The sequence below is a fragment of the Ambystoma mexicanum genome, chromosome 3q, assembly GCF_040938575.1.
Source record: "Ambystoma mexicanum isolate Mex_15411 chromosome 3q, UKY_AmexF1_1, whole genome shotgun sequence".
Classification (NCBI taxonomy): Eukaryota; Metazoa; Chordata; class Amphibia; order Caudata; family Ambystomatidae; genus Ambystoma; species Ambystoma mexicanum.
In genome coordinates this window covers 1,001,829,577-1,001,857,444 of record NC_090926.1, presented here as the reverse complement: position 1 = coordinate 1,001,857,444, position 27,868 = coordinate 1,001,829,577, and the positions used below count along the sequence as shown (strand labels likewise).

General features: G+C 48.7%; 1 protein-coding gene across 3 annotated transcripts in view; it reads right to left on the bottom strand.

The window, feature by feature from the left end:
* CEP131 (centrosomal protein 131) overlaps positions 1-27,868 on the bottom strand; it is a 1,227,592-nt gene that overhangs the window by 237,840 nt on the left and 961,884 nt on the right. For all 3 annotated transcript variants that reach the window (XM_069655164.1, XM_069655163.1, XM_069655162.1), the window contains one exon: positions 8,678-8,795. In XM_069655164.1, coding sequence (XP_069511265.1) covers positions 8,678-8,795 — 118 coding nt within the window. The remainder of the gene's footprint in view (positions 1-8,677; positions 8,796-27,868) is intronic.

Below are 27,868 nucleotides of genomic sequence, written 5' to 3'. Positions count from 1 at the left end.
CTTATCTGCATGGCATTATCCCTGTATTTCTGACTTTTTGCTTGAGTGGGGGTTTCAAAGTGCAATTTAGATTACTGCATCCCCGTTTTCTGCGATTTGAGAATAGTACCATTCTGCTGACGTTTGGGTATGTCCCACCCTCTCAACGTACACAGGAGTCATTAATGCACTTCAGCCTCTGAAGCCATACTGCACCTTGGATTTCTCAATGCAGCGTCGTCCCCAACAAAAAGGTGGTTATCTGCTATAGATACCCCTTTCTTCCTTACTGTGCAGGGTCCAGTGGTGAATGGTCATTCGAGCACAGCTGTCCTATCTGCTAGCACTGGACACTCCACAGGAATTCCCCCACCACGCGTGGTCACTACCACTGCACCTCTCGTGGCTCTATGCACCCCAATGCACCACTCCCACCCGCACATAACAACTCCCAGATGGTGTAGCATGAGAGATACTACCTCAATAGACAGTGAATATTCCAAGGTCGCAGTGCTGTGCATCCAAGTCCAACCAGTACTTTACCAGCAGCCTGGGCCCTGCACATAGTTCAAGACCCTAATTCAGGCATACGCTGCCATGACATTCCGCTCTCCACTCCACGTAGACAGGCAACACAGGGCAGCCAGATTCAAGAACAGCAGTGCACCTCGCAGTACCCAGGGAGACAAAACACTCTGCTCAGTCTGTCCCCTGTACAGTTTGGTACCCTCTCAATAAAGGCAGACACTGGGCTACATTATGTCCACTCTTGCATCCCAGCTTCTCCCTGGTGTCTGCAGTGTTCAATCTCTCCCCACAACCAGCACATTGTGCATCCTGATGGGCACAGTTGCACATCTCCAAGCGCAGGGATCAGCAGCTGGGCCTTACAGACCCACTCTGCCTGCTCACCGTCGGGTCTGCGGGTTCAAAATCCAATCTGCTATATCGTTCCTCCTGAAAGTCATCCCCGGAGCTCATCATTCCCTGTGTGCTCTCCAGAGCTCACCGCCCCATGTGTGCAGACAGCTCCCTGCTAGAGCCTCTACCACACGAAGCCCAGCCTCACCTCAAAAGCAGATCGGTCACCCAGACTGTACCAGTGTGTGTGCGCTGCCACCGGAACACCACAGCCTCTTCAACTTCTCCCACCATGGGGTGCCCCGGTCACTCATCACCTCACACCTGATCACCTTCAGGAGGCTTTCCGAATCCTCCCATGAGCCTGACACAGCAGTGCTGCCATCACATCTGACAAGCCACAGGCAGTATTCGCAGCAATCAGCGCGGACAATTTCTACCCAGTACTGGCTATCTTCACTGAAGGAGTAGTTATTGCTCCTTCACTCTTCTTCTCAGTACAATTGGGTTCCAACCTATTGCCATTATTCATGTCTCTTATTCTTTCTTTTCTCAGTGGTTTCAGTTCTTGCTTGAGTAAAAAAGCCGATCTTACAATAGCAAAAAGTCATTTCTGCAGGTTGGACTTCTTGGGACAATGAAGGTTTCAGGGTCTCATAGGAAAGAGGATTAGGGAGTTCCTTCACAGACCGGGAGGAGTTCCTATCCCCAAGAGTGAAGTCCTTCTATGTGAGGTCCCACTTAGCACCACCCTTTGGGGGAATGTTGCATAGCAGGGTCATCTCCCTAGCCACACAAGAAAGCGCCCCCTCGCCCGCTTCCCCTGGGGAGAAGTGATGAGATCCTGTGAATCGTCGCACTGCATTCAGCATGCGTGGTGGTGCAGGCCGGCCTGGGAGTTTGCGGCTGGCGTCACGTGTTTTTTTTTTTTTAGGAACTTGAACGGTAGCCCTTATCAGGGTTTGCAGGGGGGCCTCCTTTGTTACGCCACTGCTCAGGCATACACACAGCAAAGCAGGAAGTCAAAAATTCAGTCTCAACATTATGGAAACATTTCAGTTGTTTAGCTATAGAGGGAACTAAAGGGAGGAAATTCAATACTTTTGTACCTTATGTGTCTTCTGAGCCAAGGTGCCAGTGCACATGTTCCAGCATGTGAAGTCTGGTGCAAGGTCAGAAAATATATACCATAAGGGGTGGTGTAGCTGGTTAGGCAGTATGGACAGATCAGGAATATTGAGCCCATTCGATCACCTAAGGATCTGGATAGGTAAGGTGCAGTGATGATAGGTTTAGATCCTACAAATTGGATTAATGGTGCAGTGCATGAGCCAAGGCACCAGTGCAGAGGAAGAACTGGTGAGCCGACATGCATTTCATGGCAGAGCAGACCATAGTTTGAGCCGAGATATCAGTCGGATGAACTGGTCATCTGAGCCAAGGTGCCAGGGAGTCCGACGCCCATCCTTTGAGCTGTAATGCTAGTGCATAGAAGATGCAGCCTAAGAACTGAAGTGGTAGGTGGAGAATGTGTAGCCTGTATGATAAGGAACAAGTTACTTACCTGTAACTGTTGTTCTCCAGCATGGGTCTGGCATGGATTCCCATGCTCATGAATATTCCCCGTCGTCAGGCTGGGAATCCTCGGTAAAGAAAAAACCAGTATCAGTTTCGTTTCTGATCTGTCTTTCGTAGTAATAACCAATCACTGGTCTCTGCGTCATACTGACCACAGCCAATGACTGCCCTCTACCTAAGCCCCGCCTCTGGCAGCCATCTTCAGATTTGGAAGCACGTGAAGTGGCAGTATGACCAAGTGAAGAGCCGCAGAGGGGTAGGCGGGAGGGTTCGCATGTGAATCCATGCCAGACCCATGCTGGAGAACAACAGTTACAGGTAAGTAACTTGTTCCTTCTCCAGCATGGGGTCTGGCATGGATTCACATGCTCATGAATAAAGAATACATAGCAGTACACACATGCACAACCACGGGAGGTGGCAAAGGCTCAACATTAAGCATCTTACCTCCTCACCAGGCTCACCTCAGGCGAACAGGTTGCGCAGCACTGCTTGGCCGACCCTGGACTCCTCCCTGGAATCCCGATCGACGCAGTAGAATTTCGTGAAGGTGTGCGTCGACCTCCACGTAGCAGCCCTGCATATGTCCAGCAGGGGCACACCAGAAAGGAATGCCGTGGTAGCTGCGATCGCTCTGGTGGAATGGGCTCTCGGACGTCCAGGCAGCGGTCGGTTTGCCAACCGATGACAGTACATGATACAGCCGGAGAGCCATCTGGAAATGGAAGCCTTCGAGAGAGCCTTCCCCTGATTGACAGGTCCAAAGTTCACAAAGTTGTGCGGTCCACGTAGAACTTCAGCGCTCTAGCCACATCCAGCGAGTGCAAAGTCCTCTCAGCCGGCGACGAAGGCGACGGGAAGAACACAGGCAACACCAAGGGTTCGTTGAGATGAAAGTCCGACGGTACCTTGGGCATGAAGGAGGTGTGCGTCCTGAGCACTACCCCTCGTGTCGTGAAAAGTCAAGTACGGGGCCTTGCAGGAAAGGGCCTGGATCTCTCCCACCCGTCGTGCGGAGGTGATGGCCACAAGAAACGCTGTTTTCCACGACAGAAACTTCAACGGGGCCGAGTGCAGAGGCTCGAACGGAGGTCCCATGAGCTTGGTCAGCACCACGTTGAGCTCCCACGCCGGGGCCGGCGCCTTCACCGGCGGGAACGATCTGAACAGTCCCTTCATGAACTCTTTCACCAGACGATGAGACCACAGGGATGACCGGCCCGTAGTTCTGGTGTATCGGGAGATCGCAGCAAGATGAATCTTGATGGACGCGTGTGCCAGTCCAGCTTTGGCCAGCGTCAGCAGGTACGGCAGTACCTGGGGAGCCGTAATCCGTAGAGGGTTAATCTTCTGTGCGTGGCACCAGACAGAGAACCTCTTCCATTTGTGTCCGTAGCATTTAAGAGTCGAGGACGCCCTGGCCTTTGCAAGAACCTCTCTGCAGTCGGCCGGTATGTCGTATCCTCCAAACTCTAGCGCTGCAGGAGCCAGGGCTGCAAGTTCAGCGATTTCGGGTCGTGGTGGAGGATGGCGCCTCCTTCCCTGGAGAGTAGATCTGCGTCCACCGGCAGCTTGATTGGCGGGGACGCTGACAAGTCCAGAAGGTCCGGGAACCATATCTGCCTCGGCCACGTAGGTGCGACGAGGATCATCCTGCACCGTGACCTCTTGAGCTGGTTGACGAGCCGGATTAGCAGTGGCAAAGGAGGGAACGCGTAGAGGAACAGGCCCGCCCAGGGGAACGAGAAAGCATCGCCCCTGCTCCTCGCCTGCGGAAACCTGCTGGCGAACCTCCGGCACTTGGAGTTCGTCGCCGTCGCGAACAGGTCGATCTGGGGTGTGCCCCACCGTCGGAAGAGGCGATCCACTAGATCCTGCCGTAGTTCCCACTCGTGGCACGAGCGCAGCTCCCTGCTGAGTGAGTCGGCGATGGTGTTTTTTATCCCTGCCAGATGAAACGGCACCAGAAACATCCTTTGGGCGACTGCCCAATGCCACAGGTCCTGCGCCTCCTTGGACAGTGCTGGGGACCTGGTTCCGCCCTGTTTCCTGATGTAAAACATGGTGGTGGTGTTGTCGGTGAAGATCCTCACCACCTTGCCCTTAAGGGACGGAAGGAAGGACCTGAGGGCCCAGAACACTGCACGGAGCTCCAGGACATTGATATGGAGGGACTTCTCCGTCGGGAGCCAGAGGCCTCTCGCGTGCAGATTTTCGGAGTGCGCTCCCCACCCTTCCAGGGAGGCATCCGTGGTCACTGTCTCCTGGTGGTCTGGGGTCTGGAAGTCCATGCCCGCCGTCAGATGCGCGCGGGTGCCCCACCACCGGACCGCTCGGCGGAAACTCTCGTCGAGTGTGATCCTCTCCTCGAAGCCGCCCGTCGTTTGGATCCAGCGCGCGTCCAGAAACTCCTGCAATGGGCGCATCCGGAACCTGCACATGGGAATGAGGTAGATGCAAGAAGACATCATTCCGAGGAGGGACTTGATGGACCTCACCTTGGCCGCGTCGGAAACCAACATCCGCTGTACCTTGCCCAGGATGGACCTGGTCCTTTCCTCCGACGGGGAGGCCAGAAGGGACACTGTGTCGAGCTTCGCTCCCAGAAACAGTGCGTTTTGCGCGGGTACCAGGTGGGACTTGGCGTAGTTCACGGAGAATCCCAGGTCCGTGAGAAGTTGGACGGTCCTTGCCGTGTGCTCCACGGCGAGCTCCCTCGTCTTGGCTCGGATGAGCCAGTCGTCCAGGTAGGGGTAGACGTGGATCTCCTCGCGGCGCAGCTGCGCCGCCACCGGTGCAAGGCACTTGGTGAATACCCTGGGTGCCGACCGTAGTCTGAAGGGGAGGGCTTTGAACTGGTAGTGACGCCATTGGACCACAAATCTGAGGAATTTTCGGTGCCCCTTTAGGATGGGAATGTGGAAGTAGGCATCCTCCAAATCTAACGACGACAGGAAGTCTCCTTCCTCCAGCTGCCCCAGGACGTGCTGGAGGGTGACCATCCGAAACTTCTGCGCCTTGATGAACTTGTTCAGACGTCGCAGGTCTAGGATGGGGCGCCATCCTCCCGTCTTCTTCTTCACGAGGAAGTATCTCGAGTAAACTCCGGAGCCCCGAAGCCTCTTTGGGACGAGTTCGATGACGCCCTTCCTGAGCATCGCCTTTACCTCCAGGAGAAGCTGAGGGACTTGAAGCTCTTTCCTGGCCACGGGAGGGACGCGCGGGCACCTTCTTTGAAACTCGAGCGCGTGGCCCCGGGTTAAGGCGTCCAGCACCCAACGGTCGGTGGAGATGGACTCCCACACGCTGACGAAGCTCGCCAGCCGGCCTCCCACCGGGGTGCTTCGGTGGGGGCCCGACCCCACGGCCGGTTCAATCCTGTTTCGACGAGGCTTTGCTCGTCTCGTCCTCTGTAGGCCTCCTGAGACGACGAGCGGGCCGCTTGACGGTAGGTGGAGAAACCGCCGCCGGAACCTTTGGAGGCGCCCTTGCCTCCGCTGCTCCGAAAGGGCGTCTGTCGTTGCTGCAGAACCCCAAGGGCCCGGGCCGTCTCAGTGTCCATTTTAATGGCCTGAAGGGAATCGTCCACTGTTTTCCCAAACAGGTTGTTCCCATCGAATGGCATGTCCATGACTCTGGTCTGTACGTCTTGACGGAAGTCCGTAGCCTTGAGCCATCCACGCCGCCTAAGGCACACGCCGTTGCCCAACTGGCGAAACCCAGTGTCGGCGATGTCCGTCGCAATAGTGATGGCGTGGTCCGACGCCACCTCGCCTTCCTGTAGGATCTCCAGGGCATCCGCCCTCTTGTCGTCCGGTAGGAAGTCCAGCAGGGGAGCCAGTTTGTACCATAGCTCCCTGTCGTAGCGGGCCACGATAGAGAAGGCGTTGGCCGCTTTAATCGTCGTCGCTGCAGACGAGATGACCCTGCATCCCATAGCGTCCAATTTCTTTCCCTCGCCGTCTGGTGGGGAAGTCGATGTGGAGGCCGCACCCCCCCCTGCTTTCTTCCTGGCCGCCGCAGAGACAACGGAGTCCGGGGTAGGCTGCGCCCGGAGGCACAGGGGGGCCGCGTCTGGGACCCGGTACTTCTTCTCGTACCGGTCTCTTCTAGCCGGCGTCGTGGAAGGGTTCTTGAGGAGGGCGAGGCCCTCATCCCAAATGTCGTCCAGTAGAGGCACCGCGAGGACCGTCTTCCTCTTGGCCTCGCGCCGTTGATAAAGGAATCCTTCCTTTTTCTTCTCCTCAGGGCAGAGTTGGAAAAGCTCGGATGCCCTGGCGATCATGGAGTGGAACGATCCAATCTCGTCGGGCGGAGAAACCCTGGTGGCAGGTGACGATGGTAGAACCTTGTCGTATACCTCGTCGTCCGTACCCGTCGCTGCCGTGTCAGTCCCCGTATCATCCCCTCGGGTGGACGGGGAGGAGGGCTGGACGGGGCGCGACGGCTGAAAAGGAGGTGGAGGGTTAATCCTTTTCTTGGGCGGGGGAGCACCAGAAGGTCCCGGTTCAGGATCCCCCGAAGGGAGAGGTTCCTCCGTCGGCAACGGTAGTCTCGTCCTTATCTCTGAACATAAGGACTGTATAGCCAACAAAATGGCCGCCGAGTTGTCTTGCGGCACTGGCAGAGGGGAATCCGACGGGCGATCAGGAGCCATCCCGACGGGCCGGACTTCTTCCACGCCAAGGCCGTGGCTTAAGACCTCAATCAGCTCTTCCTCTGAGGTTGAGGCCGAATCTACGACGACGCCCTGCCCCCCCTTTTTCTTCCCCGCCAGGGGTTTCACAGGGGTCCTATCGATGGGCACAAAAGAGGACTCCCTCCGAGGTGGCAGGGAGACTCTGAGCCCCGAGGTCGCCACCACTGGTGTAGCCTCCACAGGCTGAGCCAGGGCCGTCGCGACAGTATCGATAGAGGGCTTGGCTGGATGGATTAAGGCCTTCACCACCTTAGGTGCGCTCACCGCCTTATCCTTGAGGGGGGGGGGGACACTGCCTCGCTCCCCCTCCGATGGGGCCTTCGAGCTCGACCGGGGCCTCTCCAGGAGCTTTGCCGGGTGCTCGCCCTTCCTCTTACCCGACCCAGAGCGTTGGCTCGTGGCTGAAGGTGCCGGGGAGGGTGCGCCCTGCCTGGCGCCCGTAGAGCCCGACCGTTCGGCGCTCCCGGTGCCAGCGGACTCGCGGTGCTTGGCCTTGTGTTGGACCCCCGTCGCCGGGGCGTCCTCAAAGGTCTTAGAAGACCGCTCGGATTTCTTCCTCTTCTTCTCGCCCGACGGGCTCTTCCCTTCCAGCCAGTTGGCGAGACGTTGATGGCGGTCCTTCATGGTCCGCTCCGACATATTGCCGCAAAACGCACAGTCCTTCTCCACGTGCGTCTTGTCCTCATGTAAGCAGTAGAGACAAAAGGAGTGTTCTTCCTCCTTAAAGACGTTCTGCAGCTGGCATCCATGGCAGATCCTGAACAGCTTTCCGGGCGTCGAGCTTCCCTTCTCCTGGGCCATGTCCGGGCCTGAGAAACTTCTGGAGTCCTCCAAAAGCGTAGCTCGACGAGATCTTCACCCTTGAGGGGCGCAGACGAATCCGACACGGGTCCCCGTTGATCGGATGGAGAGTCGGTGGAGCTTGAGGCTCTTTTGACCGAAAAAACAAAGTTTTTTGAGAAAAAATGTGAAACGCTCGAGAGCAATAGCACGAGCATCCCAACACATGAACGTGCGGTAAAAATCTGAAGATGGCTGCCAGAGGCGGTGCTTAGGTAGAGGGCAGTCATTGGCTGTGGTCAGTATGACGCAGAGAACAGTGATTGGTTATTACTACGAAAGACAGATCAGAAACGAAACTGATACTGGTTTTTTCTTTACCGAGGACTCCCAGCCTGACGACGGGGAATATTCATGAGCATGTGAATCCATGCCAGACCCCATGCTGGAGAAGACACAGTTAGAGAGAAAGATAAGCCTGTGAAGTGCAAGAAGTAGAGAAAGTACAGGAAGGTCAGAAGCTGATGAAGAGGGAAAATGTATGAACCTATGGGAGAGAAAAAAGGTGCTTCATCCTGTGAACTGAGGTGCAGGGAAAGAGGAGGTGAAGGGCAGTTATTGTGCACTGCGTGGGCCTAGGCAGGCTACATGAGGTACACTGAGGAAGAGATTCTAGGTCAGAGAACATACAACTTGTGAGATAACATACTTTGAGTAACGTGCATCCAACAAGCTGAGGTGCTTGGACAGATAAAGTGAAGACCAGCAGCAGGACTTTACCTTGTGGCGTCGCTCCTGCTCCTCTTTGCTTTTCTCAAACTCCTCCCTTAGTGCTTTGGTTGACAGAGAACAGTTCTCCTCCAGCTGCCTCCTGAGGTCATCCAACTCTGCTCTTTGCCTGCAAGATAGTAGATTGCATTGATTCCAGAACTCCGAGACCCAGGTGCTACAAAGGCAGCACTGGGTACATTTCTGAACAGCATAAATGTTTCTTAAAGTATGCATCAATGCACAGGGCTTCACTTACCCTATAAACCCATACCAAAGTATGATGAGGAGGCTGTCAGGACCTCAGCTCGCCACATGTTCTAAAATACACCAATGCCTTATAGCACTTTAGGCTATTTAGCATTCTAAAGTAAACTGTCTTGGATTGACAATTAAGGTTTCCCAAAAACTGAGCTCGATACAGCCATCACACATCAAATTCCTACAGCAACAGGTTTACACATGAACATAGAAAATATGGTGTTTTTCCCTCACTGCCGTGAAAATTGTTCCTCATTTGAATTTGCATTAGCAGACATTTTTAATGCTGGCTTTGGCCTTCATGCTCATATTTATGTCTTTGTACCTTGTACATGTTCTATTAAAAGTAACAAAAAAGTGTAGTGTCTGATAGAAACAAAGGACGGAATTAAAGAAAATAAAGTAGTGCCATCAAAGTGTGTTATTGATGCTAAAATTCCAATAGGTTAGCAAATGTCCACAGGTACCCTGGAGGATAGGTATGCCAAACATGGTTATATGTGAATTCATTGAAAGAAATAACTAAGGTGTAAATCACTTCACTGTGGATAATTTGGGTCTTTTTTACTTTTATTGGGGGGTGGGGGTCGGTCATCCCTATATCCCTCCTACCATCCCCTCTCTTGCTCCCTACCCCATAACACATGCCTTTCTATTGTACCGCTGCAAAGTTAACTACCACATACAAATTTATCCTCAGTAATTTTGAAACAGTGTACGGCCACATACAGAATAGAAAACGGAGCTACACAAGGGACTCTATGAAATTAGCACTGGACAATCAAAAGCACATCCTGAAATTGAACCAGAGTGATGATTAACATGCAGAAGTGACGTTTGTCATTGAAACAAAGGGCTAAATATAAACTTCTTCTCAACATCTTCAAAACTATCCATGCACTCATCCCACCCTACCTATCGGCTTATCTCACACCCTACTATCCTCCTCTCTCAATAAGAGCATCCTCTGCTCACCTCCTTGCAACCACTCTAGACCCCTCTGCTCCCTCTCGTTTCCTCGCTCTCTCTCTTTGCTTCCCTACTCTGGAATGCTCTTCCTCGCCCTCTCTGTACTACACACCAACTCTACCACTTTTAATTACAACCTCAAAGCTCGCCTTCTTTCTGAAAAACCCTAGCACTCTCCGCTACTGCATCACCCGGTTTCCTCTCTCCCTACGCTTCATGGATAACCCAACAGCTTTTTTTACATCTGTCATCCATCCTTAATTCAGCATGCTCTCCACCATCCAGTTTCTATGTCATTCTGGCCGGATCTAGTCCCGTGGTTATGTTTCCACATTCACCTGCAACATTCGGTCTTCAAGTCACATTCTCTCGCCCCATTGTAAAGGACCCATATCCTCCGCTCTGTTATCAAACGTAAATTCTGTAAGCATGTTTGTGAAAAAAAATGTATTGCTTTCAATGTGATTTTTAATCATAATTAATATAGTATAAGTGATGGCTGAATATGCATGGTTCTCCCCTTCCCTAGGTTTCTACATTATTATATCCTCCGCATAGACAATGCTGTGTTGCTCCCCAGTTAGGCTTGAGCTCTATAAATGCAATAGGTGAATACTATATTTTTTCACTCCTCATGTAATCAAAAATGCAAAGTGTACACTGATCACAAGGGATGCCTGGGACAATCAAGAAGCTGACTGATGTAGTTCATCCATCCCTAAGTCGGGAGGAAATAATAAATACAAGAAACAGATAATTTGATATTTAGTGGTTAAAACTATTTGGGCAGGTCCAGCGAAAGGGATCTCTTTGTGTGTCCCTATGTGGCTGCCAAGAACAAACATTGTAGGTGTTAGATTAGATCATGATACACACGAGATTGCTGATAAGGAATGTCATCAGATGCTTTAGCTAGTTAAACATTGTCCCTGACATTCTATGAATGGAAAGGGGCTACACTGTCCTAAATTGCAATATATTCTACAAATGAATCATTCATGTTAACTTTGACAGATGATTTCACAAATGTCCACGCCGCGCGTGCTCCCTCAGCTTTGGTGGAAGAGTCTCTGTGGATGTGCCAATGCTGCTCCTCTGCTGCAGTCTGCAGCTCTCGCTCCAGGGAAGGGTCCGTCCGCACCGCTGCACGCTCTGCCGCAGGCACAGGCAGCTGCAGTTGCAGGCACAGTCCCTGCCTGAACTGCTGCTGCTCTCTCAAACACTCAGCTAGGGGGCAGCAGCAGCCTGGCCGCAACATGTAGGAGTACGGCTCATACACGTTTGGTGTTGTGCCAGCCGCAATGAGGATGAAATCACCCCAGTGCCATATCCCGGTCTGTGTGCTGCTCTACGTGGCATCAGAGTCAGCAAGGTCAGTTCTGGAGGAAACAATGGACGACAATAAAAATATCACCATCTTTACCCGGATCCTGGACAGACTGCTGAATGGCTACGACAACCTCCTCATCCCTGTACTGGGAGGTAACACGCTCACTTTAATACGTTCCACTAACTACTTCCACATTTAAAGTGTGACAATTGTCATTCATTACCAAGTCATCTGGAGTAATACATGTACAATTTAAACATATAACGTCGTTATCCTATAGAAATGTGCACACGATTGAGGTGGATTAGGGGGCAAATCTACTGCTTTGTTTTTTAAAAGCCTGTGATTCACAACACGTTATGATCTACACGAGTACCTCATGACAGGATTCAATAACGCCAAGGACGTGACGGGGAAGACAAGTGTTCGTAGCATCTCCAAGTATCACTTCAGTGTGGGTACTTTCTTTAAGAGATGCCCATTTACATTTTTCATGATTTTATTGCCATGCTGTGACCATTGTCATCTTGAATACTTGTTTATATTTCCTGTTTCTTGCAAAATTATGTGTTTTACTGACCTCTGCAACTGTACCCTCTGCTTCTCTGCTCTTTTTTTCACTGTTTTATTCTCTGTTCTCTCCTCCTCTCCCTTCTCTCTCCCTCCTCCTGCCATCCCTTACTTTTTTCTAAGCACTTACTCTATCAGAATTGTCCCTGGACCTAGTATGATAGCAACAAATGTTTGTCTCCTCCCCCCCCTTGCCTTACTTGTCCCCCCAGCAGTATCTGAAATGTCATCATGCCTAGTACGATAGTCGCTTGTTTTGTTCCTCTCCCTCCTTCTCCTCCCTTTCCCCCTCAACTCTTGTAAATTTCCAGATCAACTAGAAATGTCATCATGCCTAGTACGGTAGTTGCCTGTCTGTTCCCATTTCCCTCTCTCCCCCTTGCTATCTGTGTCAAAGCTCTTGCACTATCAGAAATGTCACCAGGCCGAGTACGATAGTTAATTTCCCATTCTTGTTGTTCATGGTCTGTAAGAATGTCAATGTATTTTCCCTTGATCCCTCCCTTGCCTTGAAGTGCTTTGAAACACATTGGGTATAGGCACTATATAAATAAACTATCATATCATATCCTATCCTAGTCAAAACTAGCTTTGCTAGCGTTCTCTTCTGAAGAACAATTGTAAAAATACAGAATATTGCAGAAATTTAAGAATGCATTATGGGGTTAATGTGATCACTGGAAATCAAAAAAGCTCGGTGCATTTAAAGATGCATTTATTTATTTCTGTGTAGAAAGCACTAGATAGGAGATGCTGTTGCTTATTATCTTTTTTTTCAATTTGCTAATTTTCCCACAAAGATTAGCAATCTGCTTTGCTCTATTTAGCACATAACTTGGTTGTATTATAAAAACATAGAAGCAGAGCACAAAGAATTAAAAAATATGAATTTTCTGAGAATTAATTTGAAAGTATTTAATTGCATACTGCATTTATATTTGATGTTTATGTAAACTAAAAAGAGACAAGTACAGTCTGTTAGAGATAAACACTAACCAAGTTTGAATGCTTAATTAGGGCACGCTGATTGGAGAAAACGTTCTGGATAAATCATTGCTGGCTTATCATTTGGCCAAGTCCCATTTTGCTCAAACATGCCCGTTCTTACGTAAGCAATAGAAAATTAAAAGATTGCCTTTAGTTCAAATGTAAACAATATGTCCTTTCCTACTGTTTCTACTGATTACATAAATTACATTATTATCTGTTAGGATTTGATTAGCCAACACAGAAACAGGCATGGGACTTCACCTTTAACAGCCAGCTGTTTCCAGACATCTGAAGAAGTGCCTGAAATTTCAGCAATGGCCACTGAACTTTGAAACCTGGAGGGGCATGCCTAGAGACCACAGCTAACCAACAAGATTTTGACATACAAAAAAGGAAGCACAGAGAAACATTAATTTCTAGGCCAAGACTTCAATTCCAGTATGTTGACCTACAAATGTATCCAAATTCTGATTTGTAATGCTTACTGTTAGGAAAGATTTTCTTTTTGTACTTTTCCCTCCATCGATTCCAAAAGGGACCACATGTTTTTTTGTTTTGTTTTAAATCCTGTCCTGACTTTTGGGAGGTCAGTAAACTATTCTGCCTTACTTCCCCTGCCTGTTTTTTCTCATTCTTCTGGGGCAACTGACTAGCCCCTATGACTGTCAGTATTTTACGACTGTCTCCTTTGGAATTCTTGTATTTTTACATTTACACACATCACTGTACAGTGAAGTGCAGTTAGGATACTTTGTATCCTTAAATCTTTTTACCAGATAGCTGTTTGGTTACTTTGATCATGTGCCTAAAACAACAAAAAACAAGCTCATAGCAGCTATGTGATTTTAGCAATGTGTGAGATTTTTAAACCTTTGCATTTACCGTGAATGGGTACAAAAGTTGGATAGCACCATAAAATGGCTGTCCAACAAGAGGTCTGCTTGTTTGTTGGCCATCTTGTTCTTTGGCCTTCTTCCTGCCTTCTCATGTTAGGAAATGCCATATATGGTAACCTCTTTGTTAGGGAGAATTCTCTGTTACGCTGAATTTCCTAAAATAGTGAGTCCCCCAGCAGCTTTGCTGGATTTCTAGAGTTTGTTTTTTTCTCCTGCCAAGAGTGAGACTCTTTCTCCCACTCATGATTTATGGTGTTCCTTTGACTGTTAATGTGTTTTATGGGCCATGGGGTCCTTTACTCCATAGGGTATCATGTGTTTTTACTATGTGTGTTACACAGCACCCTCCGTGCAGTGACACAGGGGTGTCATAGTGACACCCCACCATAGACTCCATACCCTGGGACTGACTACTGTCTCCCAGGGCATGTAAAGTCAACATTGGCTTTACTAGTCTCAAATTATTAACAGAAACCGGTACAAACCATCATATTGTGAACGTACTGGTCGGGGCAATTCGATTGCCCCGGGGTCTGTTAGTCGAGGGGGCACGTTTCCGTCCCCCCCGATCGAGTTTTGGCTGGTGGCAGTGGATACTACTTTTTATATTCGACCGCGAATATATCCCTATGGGATTTTCCCATTGTTCGAGGCTACCAACTTTATTTAATTCTCATAGCCTCGAACATACCGCCGGTTTATTTATTGAATATTAATTTGCCGGTTGGTACTTTTTGACAGGACTCGATTCTAAAATGGCAAGAGTGTTCTCTTCTGTGACTCCAACCCAAGTCGAGCCCTTTGTTCCACTTTTTGGCGGGCTTCTCCACAGAAGCCTCCAAAAGTGGTGCCACTCTGTCTGGGTACCACAGGTGGTGTGGGAGGGGGTTTAGGCACCCTGGACTGAGTTACCTTGGTAACTCAAGTCGCACTCTTGTGTGATTGGCCCAAGTGGTGAGCCTGCCGGCTCACCACTTAGCATGTTTGATTGACAGATAGACTGAGTGAATGGGGGTGTGCTGCATAAAAGCAGGGCTTTGGGGGCTGGAACTTCACTCTGTATACTGCCTAACTCTTCTTGAGGGAAGTCCGACTGCTCAGCCACAGCTACCAAGTGAATCTGTGTGGTACAGACTGCTACCAAGTGGGTTTACTGCCAAACGCCTGTAGTCTTAAATCTTTTGCAGTGGTCCCAGAGGGAACTGCACAGGTTTCTGCCTAACACTCTTTCCCTGTGAAAGCTGCTGGCTGCTTTTGCATGCAAACAGGCTTTGTGTGAGAGAGCCAGGGGAAGGGGCTGGGAATATACAACCGAAGTCCACATCCTCTGACACCCACAAATCTGTTGCTGGACAGATGTAATGAGCGATTGTCCAGGATTAGACAACCATGGTTGTTTGAATGTTGCAACTCCTCACCATTGGTCGGCTTGAGCTTCCTCCCCAACTGGATAATCAACTGTGCCTGTCTGACTGAGGTGACTTCCACTGAACAATCTTTGTGAACTCCCATGAGGTGTCGTGAAGGTCCTGCACTGCAGATGTTTTCACCTTTTCTTCATATGGGGTCTTCTTCATGATGCTGACTGAAAACGTATGGTGAGAAACACAACCAGCCCCAACATGAAGTCACCCGCGACCCTTAAGCTCCCCTCACCCGAATCAGGGACAGAAGGTTGTGTCCCCAGCAAATTCTGCAAGCCCTGCAGTGATATCTGGAAGAATCGGAGTCAGTCACTTGCAACTTGAGATCGTTGGGCACAAAACCCTGTACATCTAAAAAATGGACTTCATAAAATAGAAGCAACTGGGTTTGTGCTTTTTCTAACTATTCTCCCTAGTTTTCCTGAATTGGATTACTCACCTGTTGAGTACAGTTATATAATTAATATGCAAATATATATATATATATATATCAGACAGAAACCAATAAGACATTCCAGAGGTGAATCCTTGGGCTGCCTTGCTATTTCAAAAGCCTCATTGTCTTCATATAGCTGATTAAGCAATTTGAAAATTACAAAAGCTTGCAAATAAATATCTTAGCCTAACTAAGATATCATCTCGTCTTTTCTGGGGATGAACTATATGGGATACTTTACTCACCGTAATCGTGTATCTGCTTATATTGACATGCTATGCATAGGCCGACATCTAGTGGTAGTCACAGAGTACTACATTTGTTTTCAAAACTCGAAAAGGGACGTCGACAGGGCGTGTCAGTAATACTATCCCTAGTGTGACATTCATTGTACTGATGGTCCTTCACGCGTCGAGGGCCCTCAGATTGTTTTGTTTCTGACATGAGGTAGCATGAAGGGTAGCGCAAGTACAGATGTAATAAAGCAGATACGAGAAAGCCAGAAAAACATCTGTGCACCTTCTACTCCAAGAGGGGAGGAAAAGTGGATGCATGTGAATTTAAGCAGATCACAAGCATCAGAAATACGATTACGGTGAGTAATGTATCCCTTCTGAGGCTTGTGGATTTGCTTACATCACATGTTATGCATACACTAGAGAGTAGTATCTGGAGAATGAGGTAGGTTGCAAGAAGGTACAGCAGCAAGTAGATTTTTTAGCACCGCTTATCCCACCTGTGAATGTGCTTTAGAATCTGTGTCAATGCAGTAATGTTGAGTAAAGGTATATATGGAACTCCATGTAGCTGCTTTGCAAATGGCGTCTAGAGGGACGTTTGCAATAAATGCCAAAGTAGCTCCTGTACCTATGGTAGAGTGAGCTCTTGGTGTGAAAGGCATGGTTTTCTTTGATGGGGAACAGTAAGAGCTGCATGCATTGCACTATCCATTTGGAGATGGCATTCTTTAAAATGTGATCACCCTCCATGTCAGCTATGGAGACAGACAGTTGATCTGTTTTTCTTAGCTGATGGATTTTGAAAGAAAGCGGGTAGTTCAACGGATTGGTTAACATGGAAATGAATTTAGGTGATACCCTAGGGTGTACCACTTTGTCCTTGTGGGTAACAAAGAAAGGGTCTTGCACCGACAATGCCTGTAGCTCATTAACCCGTCTTATTGAAGTGATGGCTACTAGGAAAGCTGTCTTGTATGTTAGGTGTTTGAGGCTGGATTTGTGCATGGGCTCGAACGGTGGACACATGAGCTTTGAGAGTACAACATTAAGATCCCAACCAAGAGGCGGGTTGGATATGGGGGGGGGGGATAACGTTTCTTTACTCCCTCCATGAAAGCCTTAACAGGGACTTTCCACCAGGACACCTTTTTTTGTGAAGTGGTGTACACGGACCTAGCCACTAGGTGCACCTTGATGGAGTTAAATACTAGGACAGATTCTAGTAAGTGGAGCATTTAGTGAAGCATGTGTGATGGGGTACATTCAATAGGGTTTACATCTTTTGATCAGCACCATATTACAAATATTTTCCATTTGTTGAAGTAGCAGTGCCTGGTGTTAGGTTTGCGTACCTCAGTCTCCAAATTCTATGACTTCAGTAGCCAGGCTGCCAAGTTCATAGAATGAGGGTGTGGATCGAATGTTGTCCCTCTGTGCTAGGATAGCATTTTGTAGGGGCACATGAGTTTGATAGGTTCGCACATCGGCAGTTTGAGCACCAAGGTTGTCTCGCCCACACAGGAGCAACCAGGATTAGAGTAGCTTGTTCCTGTTGCTGGTGCATCTTCTGCACTATCCTGCTCAGGAGTGGTGTTGGTGGAAAAGAGTAAAGCCCATTTTCCTGACCAGCTCTTCCTCAGGGACTCTACTTGGATCTGGGAAACCTGGATGCGTAGTCTAGGCATTGTGTGTTTAGGTTTGTGGCGAACAAGTCTAAAGGAGGATAGCCCAGAGGGAGAAGACTTAGGGACTCATCACGAGTTTGGCGGGAACCCTTAAATGCGGCAGTAACGCTATTACTGCTGCATTTAAGGGTCCGCCAAATCACAGGCTTGGCGGATTTTCCCCCAGCTCTGAGCTGGGAGCAAATCTGCATCGATTTTGCTGATATTCGGTGCCATTACCGCCGGTGGTAATAGCGCCAAACATTCCACATTACGCCCAATAGGGAATGGGAAATTCCCAATGGGCCCAATGAGGAATGGTGATTTACCGTTCCACCGAACCCGTGATCCGGCACAAATAGCGCCGGGGGTTTGGCGGTAGGGCTAATATCCCCGGCAGTAACACTGCCGCGGTTAGCGCTCAACTCGTGATGAGGCTCTTAATCTAGAATTCCTCTGTTGAGTTGCCACTCATGTCCCTCGAGTAGAGGATTTCTGCATAGAGTGTCTGCCACAGCATGGAGTTCCCCTGGAACGTGTTGAGACACTAGTAACATGTTCTGCTTGAGTGCCACTTCCACATTTCTGGGGATAGCTTGGACAGACTTGGGAGTGTGTGTGGGTGTGCCTCCTTGCTCGTTTATGTAAAACATGGAAGTGGTGCGGTCTGTGAGGACTTGCAGTTTGGCCTAATAGATGCAGCTGGAAAGCTTGTAGGGCTATGAGTACCGCTCGAACAGGCTCATGTGGTTCTGGGCTGTGATCCGTGTCCACAAGCCATGCGCTGTGTGGTGAAGGTAATGGGCTCCCCATCCAGAGAGTGAGGCATCTGTGTAAGGATAACTTGTACTGGAGGATTGTGAAAGGGTTTTTCCTTTAACAGATTTTCCTTTGACCACCAGCGAAGTGCTTGTACTAGAGTTAACGAAACAACTGCTAGATTGTCCCACTGACCGCTTACCTGAGACCATTGTTTTGCTAACCATTCCCGCATTGGGCACACGCGCTACCGCGCGTGTGGAACGAGAGGCATGAAGCCATCATCCCGAGCAGGTGCATTGCTTTGCATACGGTTACTTGGCGACCAGCAAGATAATGAGGTATTTGCAGCAGTATGTTCTAAACTCTTTTGTTTGAGAGGAAGACTAGCCCCTCTGTTGTCTTTATGATAGCTCCTATGAGCTGCTTGGTTTGGCTTGGGACGAGGCTTGATTTTTCTGTGTCGATTGAAAACCCCAATTGGAACAGAAGGTTGATTGTTCTTTGGGTATTCTGCTTGCAAATTTGAGGGGATTCTGCTGTTATCAGCCAGTCGTCCAGATAAGAGATTGATTCTCTGCATAAGTGCGCCACTACTACCGCCAATACCTTGGTGAATACCCTTGGAGCTGAGGCAATGCCGAAGGGGAGCACCTTGAACTGGTAGTGCTGATTTGCTATTTTGAAGCGCAGGCATTTTCTGTGCGCTGAGAACAGTGAAATATGAAAGTAAGCATCTTTCATAACCAATGTTGCCATGTAGTACCATTGTTTTAGCAGTGGGATACTTCTTATAGCGTTTTCATGCAGAACTTTTGTGGCTTGACATATATGTTTGCAGGACACCAGTCTAGGACAGGGCGCATTGTAAGATCTTTCTTTGACACAAGGAGGCACGTTGAATAGATACCCTTGCATACCTGGTTTGCGGTGACGGTTTCTAGAGTGTCCTTTTCTAGCAGTGCTGGGCTTGAAGCCCATCTAGTGAGTCTTTTCTCGCCAATCTGTAACATTCAATTATGGGCAAAATGATCTAGCAGGATATGGTCAGTATTGTTACTGATTAGCCCAGTTTATGACCAGTATAACCCACAAACAATTGGTCATCTTGTCGTAATTTAGACATCCTCGAGATGTAAAAACTAAGAGCCCTCTTGGGATCTAGTCTATGCAGTCTCTCCTCTTCCTTGCCCAAATGAGGACGAGGATAAAATATTGGTAGTATTATTTTTTGTGACAAGTCCGAAACTACCTTTGGTAAAAAGGAAGGTTTAACTTTAAGGACTACCTTAGCCTTATAAAAAAAAATAGTATATGGTGGTTTGCATGAGAGAGCCTGAAGTTCACTAACCCTGCGGGCTGATGATAGAGCCACAAGGAGGACAGTTATTAGTGTTAAAAGCCTCAATGGACAGGAGTGTAGAGGCTCAAAAGGTATGCAAGTTAAGAATTTTAGTACTAAATTTAAATCCCAAGTTGGGACATGAAAAGGTACTGGAGGGTATACGTTAGTAAGCCCTTTTAAGAATTGAATTGTTAATGGTATTTTGAAATATGAAACCTCTTCCGAGGTGCGCTTGAAAATGGACAGCGCAGTAAGGTATCCTTTGATTGTTCCTATCTGGAACCCCAGATTGGCTAGATGTAATAGAAAAGAGAGCACTACTGGAGTGCCACATGAAAAGGGTCCACATTCTTATCTTTGCACCAGTTACTAAACCTGTTCCAGCGACATATGTACAAAGATTTTGTTGCTGGCCTTCTGGCCGAAAGCAAAACTTCCATTACGTCATCCGGAAGATCCCAATACTTGTATCTCAACCTCTCAGAAACCATGCATGAAGGTTGAGTGTCTTGACCTCTGGATGGAGAACCCGACCTTCCTCTAGCGAGAGAAGATCCTCTCTCTGTGGAAGACGTATTGGAGGGCAGATGGACATGTCTAGAAGGTCTGGGTACCACGTCCTCCTGGCCCAATCCGGGGCGATTAGGATCATGGTTTTCCTGAACTTTCTCAACCTCCTGATTACTTGAGGAATCATGGGGACTGGGGGAACCGCATATAGTAGTGGAAACTTCCACTCCACTACGAATGCTTCTCCCAGAGCTCCGCTTTGAGGAAATTCCCTTGAGCAGTACTGATAGCACTTCCGGTTGATCTCGGTGGCGAACAGATCCACTTGAGGGGTTCCCCAAAGGGCGAAGATCTCCAGAAGGACTTCCTGAGCTAGCTCCCACTCGTGGGAGACTATGCTCTGCCTGCTCAGAGCGTCTGCCGCCGTGTTTTTCTCCCTGGCTAGGTGAATTGCCGATAGAGCGATTCCCTCTCGTATTGCCCAGAAGCAGAGCTGCATTGCCTCTATGCACAGTGGTAGTGACCCTACACCTCCTCTCTTGTTGAGATAGTACATGGCCACTGTATTGTCCGTCATTATCAGGACATTCTTGCCCTGTACAGACGGCAGAAAGGCCTTCAGCGCTAGTCTGATTGCCCGCAGCTCCAAAAGGTTGATGTGTAGTTTGGACTCCGATGGAGACCAACGTCCGCTGATTGTCAGATCGTTGGTGTGTGCTCCCCACCCAGTGAGTGAGGCTTCCATCTCTACTGTTATCTCAGGCCATGGTTGCCAAAAAGATTCTCCCTTGAGAATGTTGTCGTTGCAAACCCACCATAGAAGATCCTGAGCAACTGCGTTCAGGACTTGCAGAAGATCCAACATATTCCCTGAGAACTGGTACCACCGAGTTCTGAGTGCGCATTGAAGGGATCTCATTCTCAACCTGGCCTCTGGTACCAGGAAAATGCAGGATGCCATGAGGCCGAGCTACCTGAGAAAATCGAAGGCCGGTAGACGTTGGGCATTCTGGAACTTTGTTACCATCTGCTGGATCTGGAGAGCTCTCACTTCGGGAGGCGAGGCTTTTCCCGAGGAAGTATCCAAGACTGCTCCGATAAACTGGAGCTTTTGGGATGGTATCATATGGGACTTCTTGAAATTGAGGGAGAAGCCCAATTTGTGGAGAAAATGGCAGTTTATTGAAAGATGTTCCTGAGCTTGTTTTGGAGAACTTGCTCTGATCAACCAGTCGTCCAGGTAGGGATATATGTGAATACCTACTCTCCTGAGTCTCGCTGCCACAACCGCCAACAGTTTGGTGAAAACCCTCGGGCGGAGGTCAACCCAAATGGCAGAACTGAGAATTGCCAATCGCGAACCTCCGGTACTTTCTGTGCTTTGGATGGACTGGCACATGAAAGTAAGCAACCTTAAGGTCCAATGATACCAACCAATCTTGGAGTTGGAGAGCCTAAAGAATCTGAGAAAGAGTCACCATCTTGAACTTGTCCTTTTTGAGGAACTTGTTCAAGTTTCTCAAGTCCAAGATGGGTCTCAGTCCTCCGTTCTTCTTTGGAATGAGAAAGCATGGAGTACCAACCCCTGTTCCTTTCCGCTACAGGTACCTGTTCTATGGCACCTTTCTCTAGCGGGGTTAAAATTTCCTGCAACAGGAGCGGATCTGGAATTTTGACGGAGTTGGCTCCCGGTGGATGATTCTGAGGCCTTTTTAGGAAGGGGAGACAGTAACCTTGGGCTACTGTTTCCAGTGCCCAAGCATCTGAAGTAATGCCCCGCCATTCCTTCAGATGCTGAGAGATCCTGCCTCCCACTGGTGTTTTGTCCAACAAGGTCTCAGATGGATTTGGAGGCGGCTGCAGGAGTGGCTGAGGGTACAGATGCCGCTCCTGAGGCTGATTTTGCACCTCTTCCTCGTGCTCCACGAGGGAAGTTTCTTTTGCCCCTTGAGAAGCCTGTCCTCTTCCTCTACTAAATGAGGAGTAGTAACGAAAAGAACGACCCCTCCAGGAAGATGAGCCGGAATAGGGTTTTAGAGGCTGGCACATGGAGGCGCTAAGCAATTTAGCTGCCGCTTTCGAGGTCTGAAGTTTTTCTAGGCTTTCATCAGCCTTGCTGCCAAACAGCCTTGAGCCATCAAAGGGCATTTTAAGGAGTCTGGCTTGCACGTCTGGTGCAAACCCCGACTTCCTCAACCACGCAAATCTGTGTAGCACAATGCTTGCAGCCATGGATCTGCTGATACTATCAGCATTATCCAGTCCAGACTGGAGACATTCCCCCATTGCCTCCTTTCCGTCTTTGACTATATCAGGAAGGCTTCGCTTTCCTCGCCTTCCGGAATATGATCAGCTGCTGCTGAAATACAGTCCCCCAGGGTATGGGTAAACCTGGCCAGGGTACAGGTGACATTTGTCGATTTAAGGGCCATACTGCCTGATGTGAAAACTTTACGTGCCCAGGCATCAACTTTTTTATCCTATCTGGAGGGATAGTGGGATATGCAGTTTGCTTTGATGTGGATGCTGCCTGAATGACTAGACTTTCTGGAGTCGGATGCTTGTTTAAGTATTCGGGATCCGTACCAGCTGGTCTGTATTTCTTGGAAAATTACTATCTGCAGCAGCAATGCTCTCAGGCTTTTCCCAGTTTTTCTCCACCGTCCTCTGAAGAGCCCTGTGAAAGGGGAGAACTGGATCTTTTTGAGGACCTCTGACAATTATATCCGTCATGTCATCCTGTTAAAAAATGGGTGAAGTGTTACCCCAACACACATACTCAATTACTCTGGTCATAAGACTCCTGTACCCAGCGTCTGCATGCTCTGCAAATCAGGTCTGGCAAACTCCAATTCTGGGGAGGTGTCAATTCCACTGGCAGAATGTAGTGTCACTCAGGTCTCTCATTTTAGATTCTTGATCAACGAGTTCCTCAGGAACTTGCTTTGTGCCATATGAAACTCCAAAAGGAGTAACTCCGTCTTCCTCTGATCCAGATTACTCATAAATTGAAGACATGGACATAAAAAAGTCTGATCTGGGCAACAGAGTGAATCTTCTTTCTTCCTCTACCATACGCGCCGAAGGAATAGAAAAATCCTTCGAAGTTGTCGAAGGAATCTTCGAAGACTTCGAAGATGACTTTGATACGGGCGTCAAGGTTGTTTTTGGTTTCGATGCCAAAACGGTCGACGCCGACGGCGTCAATGAAATCGTTGAAGCCTTCGACGACTTATGATTTTTATATGGCACCGGAGAGGTGCTCGACTCTCGAAGAGTCCTCGACAACTTGGCGTTGACTCAAGTTTTTCGAGTATCCTCGACACTACTGGTTTTGACCACGGTAGTCTTGGACTTCCCTTTGTCGTCCAATGGAGCGACTTTAGGGGTATGGCTTTTCCGAGGTTCATTTGAGGGGGTCGAGCCGCATTCTTGAATACCTCCATCATCTTTTTACGAAATTCTTCCCATTTTCTGGGAGAATCCGATTTTGTTGGACATCGAATTTCTTCGGTCGACTCTGAAGATGATGATGAGGGAGATCTACGTCTCCATTTTTTTGGATGATCTACTCCTAGATCGAGATCTCTTGGAGTGCCTATGGCGATCCGATTCCTTTGAATCAGTCGCTGTCTTATGTTTTTTGGACGTAGCCTTCTTAGAGGCTTCCCACCCCACCGACAGTTTCCCTCTACTCTCACGAAGAGCTTTCTCGGTCATGGATTGGCAGGAACCACAGTCGTCGGTCCGGTGACTGGAACCAAGACACCAGAGACAAACCCGGTGAGGATCCGTGATCGACATTTTTGATCCAGAATCTACGCACTTCTTGAACCCAGTCTTGGGTGTCGAAGGAGTCGAAAAAGACATTTTCTTCATAGAAAATCTCAGGCGCGCCGTTCTCGATAGCGAAGCGATCGGAAAAACGGAACTGAAGCAATGGGTGCGGCTCGAGCTATTTATACCATCAGTGACGTCGACAGAGTATGGAGTCCATCGAGGGACAATCAACGTCACAACCTCGAGCACAGCGCCCTCTGCTGAGAACATTTTTTTCCAAAGCAGCAAAGCTGGAGATAACGAGTTATCATCAGATGAGGAATATGTGGGAGGACACAATTCATTCGAAATATATATATTATGGATAGCCCATAGTCATCTACAATGGTTAATTGTGTTGGAGGAGTAGGGTGGATTAGTTAGCACATTGGATATTCAACAGTACCTCCAAAATATGTCCACAGTGCTCATCCGATTGCTGCTTAGTGGTACCCTCCGACACTTCCTGCTGAAGTCTGCTTGCCTTCCCTGCCACCTCTCCAAGCTCAGGGGGCAAACTTCCCCCCACTGGTTCCTCTGAGTGCAACAGATTGGTTCTATCCAATTGGTCTTTAGTTGTTCAGCAAGAATTATTCTGTATAATTGTGCGTCAGCATGTTTTAAGATTGACCGCTAAAATTACGCATGGCTGGTAATCACAAACCTTCAGGAAGTGATGCGTGACTGAACTACCCTAGCTATCTAGAGTGCAGCATGGTTAATCTAAATTTAATGCGTTACATGGCTGGTCTTTCCAGAATGTCTTGATGTTGTGCGTGGGGTGTCTTTCACAGAACTATCCATTCTGAGGCATGGCCACTCTTTGCTGAGCTCCCTAGGTATGGCGCATGACTGGGAGGGGTTGGGGGTCAAGGGCAGTGTGGCATTTATGGTCCTCCTTGATTTCTCTGCTATTGTCTCTGGGCATTTCCTTTGGTCCTCTTTGCTTTCACTGCTATTGTCCCTTTGTGCTAGTCAATGGCAGTTGAATAACCATGTTTTTTAGTCATTTCCTGAAGGTGAAGTGGTCTTCTGTGGTTCTAATTTCCTCATGCATTGTTTTCCATAGGTTAGTTAATAGGCGTGAGAATGCAGTTCCCCCAAATGTCCTTTTTTCTTATTGTTTCGTCTCTATTTGGAGGTCGTTGTTTTATCTTCTTGGTTGATAGTAGCGGATCTTGGTCTGGAGAAATTAGGGTCCTTGTCTGTGTAGGGATTTGTGGGTAACGCAGAGGACCTTAAATTTAATGAGCTTTTCTACTGGTAGTCATTGTAGGCCTCTCAGAGCTGGTGTGATGTGGTTTCTTCTGTTTAATCTCAGTAGTATTCTTGCTGTAGTGTTCTGGATGTGTTGCTGTTTTGGGTGAGCCTTTCAGGCATTCCTAGATAGAGATTGTTTGCATAGTAGATTATTGTTAATATCAGGCATATGATTGTAAGGGTTCTATGTGGAACATAGAGGTACGGGAGCATATCCCTGAGGAATCTCAGGAGATAGAAGCACTTCTTTGTGATAGCGTTGACTTGCGGTTCGAGGCATAGGCCATTGTCCATGAGCATTCCTAGGTTATCACATTTTAAGTTTCTGGTTGGGTTGCCATGTCTGGCGGCCAATCCGGTTGTGGGTTAGTTTTGTTGTGTTCTGGGTCCGGGACCATTATTTCTGTTTTGTCAGTGTTCAATTTGAGGTTGTTTGTTGTCATCCAGCTGTCGATGTCTGAGACTATTGTTGAGGGTATTGTTTGGTTCTTAAGTCGTTATCTTCATGATCAGTTATGTGTCCTTTGAGTAGTTATGGGTGGGTTTGAATGATTTCCATCAAGGGGGACATCTAGACGAAGAGTAGTGGGGAGAGGCAGGATCCTTGTTGCACTACGCAGGAGCTGTTTTTGAGGTGATAAGTGGTTGGTAGGTTGTTTCAGTTAAATTTGTGAGAAGGGAGGTTAGCCCTTTTAGGACATAGTCCTTTATGCACCAGTCTTTTTATTAGTGTTGTATGGCTCCTACTATACTGATTGAACGGGCGGACCTCTTCATCATGGCCTCCGGAGCAGCCTCAAGGCTGTAGAGACATGCACCACCCTCCCACCTGCCTCCACAGTTGCGGATTGACAGTTGGTCAGAATATCTGCCGCCAAGTCCAGGAGCCGGCAGGCGACGCCACCCCCTCCAATGGCCCCATCTATATGTCATATATAGCCCCTGTCTGTGCATGTTCGGCGCATTGGGCCATACTCCATATGCCCACTCTACTATTGCGCCACCACTGTCATGAATCCCCTTCACCCACTGGGTAGCATCCTCTCCAATACTCCCCGAGTTGGCCAACCTCCCATCCCGGAGGTTTGTTCCCCGATTGGCTTGCCATGTTATGATCCTAACGAAACGCATGCATCGCCCACTGGTCCATCGATCCTAATAAACCCTCCTGATGACTCGCTGACTGTGCCTCCCGATCATGACTCTCTACCCGCACCACTCCACACCTTTCCGGTAAGCTTCCTGAGCCCGACCCAATCTGTCTTTTGATTGTCTTTCTTCCCTATTCCACCCCAATCTACACTTTCCCTCCCCCCACCATGCTGCATTCTTGTTACTGCACTTGCATGATCCGAATGTTTCAAGACCTAGTAGGAATGGTATTGTTTTGTTTTTCTTCTCTTTACCTCCCGCTCCCTTATGATGCGCCTTGAAACACCATTTTCCTGTAAGGGTGCATTATTGTAACGCTCACCTGATTCCCACGGAGGCGCCGACCCGTTCTGGACTGCTACAACTTCTTCCACGGTAAAGCGTAGTGCTTGGAAGATGGACTGGACCCCCAAACCTTGTCTGTCTGCCCCGTAGAATAATCCTTCTGTAGATGGGAAAAGGGAGTTAACTGTGCTAGATTGTGTGTGAGATTCCCCCCTTTTTCCCCCTTCTCACCCTCCTCGAACCCTAGCTGTGCCTTTCGCAGACTCTCACCTTAATTTCTGTATGGACGAGCTCTCCATCCTGCTTCTGACGCAGGGGCGCGTAGATTTCCAGTTACTTGACTGGATCTCGGATTTGGCGAGGGTTCGATGTCTGCTTGCCTTTACCAAAATGCTGCCGTAAGTATATAGTTAAAAAGATCAAGTCTTATTTGTCCCTTGGCCTTTGTTTAATTTTCAGGGACTAGGTGAGGAATCCGTGTGGAGGAATGGTTTCGCCGAGGTAAGCTCAGGTGAGTACTTTTAATGAAAGTGTGCCGTAGTGGTTTGCTCCGACACCTTAATGAGTGTGTCTTATTTCCCCGTAGGGGCCGGGGTACAGAAAAGCCGTTCCGACCCGAAAAGGGAACTGAGGTCCCAACAAAATTCAGGTAAGACTTAAGGTGAGTAATCTGTCCTTTTGCAATTAGTTTGTTGCTCACCTTGTTTTGTCATTTTTCTCCGTAGGTCTTGAATGTGACCGATGTCGCCTATGGGCGCTGAAAAGGTTGCCGGCGCCACGTGAAGGTAAGTGGAAGGGGTGCGGCAGCGTGAGAAGCGGAGCGCTTCTAACTATTGTCTTTCTTTTCCGTAGGTGTTGGATGCGGCCGATGTCGCCTATGACCGATGAAGAGCTAGACAGCACCACGTGAAGGTAAGTGGAAGCGGCGCTGCAGCGAGCGAAGAGATGCGTTTCTAACCCTTGACTTTCTTTTGCAGGATCGACGAAGTGAAGAATCCGGATGCTGGATGAAGGTAGGTAATGTCATAATGCTTGCCTTTCTCTCCTTGCAGGTGTTCCAGAAGCTGGCGGGCGTGGCAGGAGCCAGGATGCAGGAGCCGACTCGGTGAGCGTCCTGCTGCAGATGCAGAATAACGCAAAGCACGTGTGGCCATCCGGGCGTGGTTTAAATAGCCTTGGAAGAGCTTCAGGTCAGTGTTCTTCCACTGGACCCACCCGAGTAAGAAAAGAGTTCCTGAAACTAGGATATAGGGCTGTAGTTGCTGGGATCTTCCACCTTTTCCATTTCCATTTT